At 58.8% G+C, this 3,346-nt stretch overlaps 1 protein-coding gene across 1 annotated transcript in view; it reads right to left on the bottom strand.

Annotated features, from left to right (window-relative positions):
* The window catches only part of GATAD2B (GATA zinc finger domain containing 2B), a 17,469-nt gene extending 15,154 nt beyond the window's left edge, over window positions 1-2,315 (bottom strand). The window contains 1 exon segment of the mRNA XM_017740046.1: window positions 2,126-2,315. Coding sequence (XP_017595535.1) covers window positions 2,126-2,223 — 98 coding nt within the window. The 5' untranslated portion in view covers window positions 2,224-2,315.
* Between the last annotated feature and the right edge of the window lie 1,031 nt (window positions 2,316-3,346).

Raw genomic sequence — 3,346 nt, forward strand, 5'->3', positions numbered from 1 at the left:
CCAGGCGCCCGGCAGCGCAGCCAGGAACGGGAATGAGAGAGCAGGAGGAGGAGGTGGGACAGGTCCACAGGACCAGCATCCCACAGGATAATCCCTGCTGGGAATAACGAGCTCCCCATGGACAGCTGGACTGAGCACGGAGCCGGAAGCCAGCAGGGACATCCAGGATCTCCTGGGCCACCAACCTACTGTTCGTCCTCGCCATGGGATGGAAGGATCCCGCAGGAATTCCAGAGATCCCCGGTCCCTCACTCACACGGACACTTCCCGCTCCATCACCAAGGCGGTGCCACGATCCCGATCCCCCCAGCATTCCCACAGCCCCCAGCATTCCCGAGCATCCCCGCAGCACCCCCAAACCCCCCCAGCATCCCGGGATCCCTGGGACGTTCCAGCTCCACGCAGAGCTGGATGAGGAGCCGATCATTTGGGAAGTGACGGAAACACCAGGATGGAGAGGGAAAACCAGGTGGGAAAACAAGGCGGGAAAACAAGGCCTTGTCCAAGAAAACCACGGGAACAGCGCTCACATTCCAGTGGGAACAGCGCTCACATCCCAATGGGAACACTGCACACATCCCAATGGGAACAGCGCTCACATCCCAATGGGAACACTGCACACATCCCAATGGGAACAGCGCTCACATCCCAATGGGAACACTGCACACATCCCAATGGGAACAGCGCTCACATCCCAATGGGAACACTGCACACATCCCAATGGGAACAGCGCTCACATCCCAATGGGAACACTGCACACATCCCAATGGGAACAGCGCTCACATCCCAATGGGAACACTGCACACATCCCAATGGGAACAGCGCTCACATCCCAATGGGAACACTGCACACATCCCAATGGGAACAGCGCTCACATCCCAATGGGAACACTGCACACATCCCAATGGGAACAGCGCTCACATCCCAATGGGAACACTGCACACATCCCAATGGGAACAGCGCTCACATCCCAATGGGAACACTGCACACATCCCAATGGGAACAGCGCTCACATTCCAATGGGAACAGCGCTCACATCACAATGGGAACAGCGCTCACATTCCAGTGGGAACACTGCACACATCCCAGTGGGAACAGCGCTCACATTCCAATGGGAACAGCGCTCACATCACAATGGGAACAGCGCTCACGTTCCAGTGGAAACACTGCACACATCCCAATGGGAACAGCGCTCACATCCCAACAGGAACAGCGCTCACATCACAATGGGAACACTGCTCACATCCCAATGGGAACAGCGCTCACATCCCGACAGGAACAGCGCTCACATCCCAGTGGGAACACTGCACACATCCCAACAGGAACAGCGCTCACATCCCAATGGGAACACTGCACACATCCCAGTGGGAACAGCGCTCACATCCCGACAGGAACCAGCAGTGGGATTTCAGGAGGAGCCCAGGGATGTGGCCCCGCTCGCAGGGACACGGCTCCAGGGTCTCCCAAGGGTTCCCAGCGCCCTCCCCTCCGGTATTCCAAACAAATCCGAGGCGCCGTTAGCAGGAAGGGGGCCCACCACTATTTAATCTGCTCCAGAGGTTTTCCAGGCTCAGCCAGATCCAATAAAATTTAAATTAGGCTTCGGATTCGGTATTGAATGGGGCCCTTTGGCTGGAGGGGGAAGGGAAGGATCCAACTGGGAATTTCCAGAGCACTGGGAAAGCCAAGGGAGAGCTCCTGATTCCATCCAGAAATCCGCAGCAAAGAGCAGGAATTATCCCGATCCCGGGGTATCCAGTGGGTCTGGAGGCCGGACAGGCGGGAGGTTCAGTGCTGGCCCTGCTCCGGTCTCGGCACATCCCAAACCGGATCATCCGGCTCTGCCGCCCTCCGGCACCGCGCTCCCGGGGATCCGGCACATCCCAGGGAACAGCCTCGGCCTCTCCCTTCAGCCTCATCTAAAAAACTCCTCCTCGTTGGAACCAAATTCCCAAATGGTGGCAAAACTCATGGAAAACTGGAGTTAAATCCATGGGGCTGCCTCCGACCGGGATTATCCCTTCCCTGAGTGCCCAGAAACGGGAACCTGGAGCTGGGGTAGAGCCAAGATTCCAGAGGCTTCCAGGGTGGGATGAGTGGGGTCGGCTGGACCGGCCTGGCTGACCTTGGAACGTTTTCCAGGAATCCCGGTCTGCCAGACGCCGCCTCGCTCCGTCCCGATGGCGATTCCCGATTCTCCACGGGGACGCTGCTCCCATCCATGGCACCACGCGCTCCTCGGCACGTTCTGCTGGCTCCGGGCGGTTTTCCTGCTCCGAAGGGCCCGGCAGGACGGGTTTGGCGTTCCCAGACAAACAAAGCAGCACCCCGTTTTCCATGGATATTGGATGCGGCGCCCACAGGGACAAAAAAAAATTTCCAACAACAACAACAACAAAAAAAACCCCCTCAGCAGGAGGATTTGAAAAGCTGGAACGAGCGAGTTGGGGCAAAGAAAGGAATATTCCAAGGAGAAGTGGGAATATCCAGGGAGAGATGCAGCCAGAATGGAAAATATCCCGGGATTTACCCGATGGAATCCAGAACCGAGGCTTGGCAGCACCAGGAGTTCATTCCGGCCGCAGTTTATCCAGGGAAGTCCCGGGGGGTTCCAGCCCCTTCCCAGCCTCCTTGGAGCTGTTTGCTGTGGGGTCAATCCCCACGTTGGTCTTCCAGCCCCAATTCCCGGCCTCGGGCCCTCTGGAGCTCATGGAGGGCTTGTAATTCCTGATCCACCACCAGGAATGATCCCTGATCTGCCTCGAAGGATCCCTGATCCGCCACGAGGGATCCAAGTGTTCCCAGTGCCACGAGGTCTCCCCAGCACCCTCCAGTTTCCCGATCCCGCTCCAGCAGCGCTGGGAATTCCGCCAAGCGGAGCTGCCGCCAGTCCCGGAGGAGCCGAGGTGGATCCCTGGGATCCGAAGGAGCGAGGATGGGAAATCAGGGACAACCAGCTCAGTGCCTGCTCCGCTCCTTGGGAAGCCTCTGGTATTCCCAGGAAGAGGCACCTGCGGCAGCCTCAGGGGACCCGGAGCATCCCAAACCCTCGGAGGAGGGAGATTCCTGAGAATTCCGGCCTTTCCCGACTGCAGCCCAATGACGCTCTGGCTTCTGCTCCTGGATCTGGGATCCACCACAAGGGATCTGATCCGCACGGGAAGGAGGGACACCCCGGAATAGTCCAAGCACGGTCTGGAAGGGCGGAGCACCGGGAATTCCACTCCAAGGATTCACCCCGCACCCCCAGGAACACCAGTGGATCCCGGTTGATCCCAGCAGATCCCGGGAGGTTCTCATCCTCCAGCCAAGCAGCTGCGGGGCTGCTCCCAGCTCCAGCCCAGAC

Source organism: Corvus brachyrhynchos, unplaced genomic scaffold, assembly GCF_000691975.1.
Source record: "Corvus brachyrhynchos isolate BGI_N302 unplaced genomic scaffold, ASM69197v1 scaffold787, whole genome shotgun sequence".
Lineage (NCBI taxonomy): Eukaryota > Metazoa > Chordata > Aves > Passeriformes > Corvidae > Corvus > Corvus brachyrhynchos.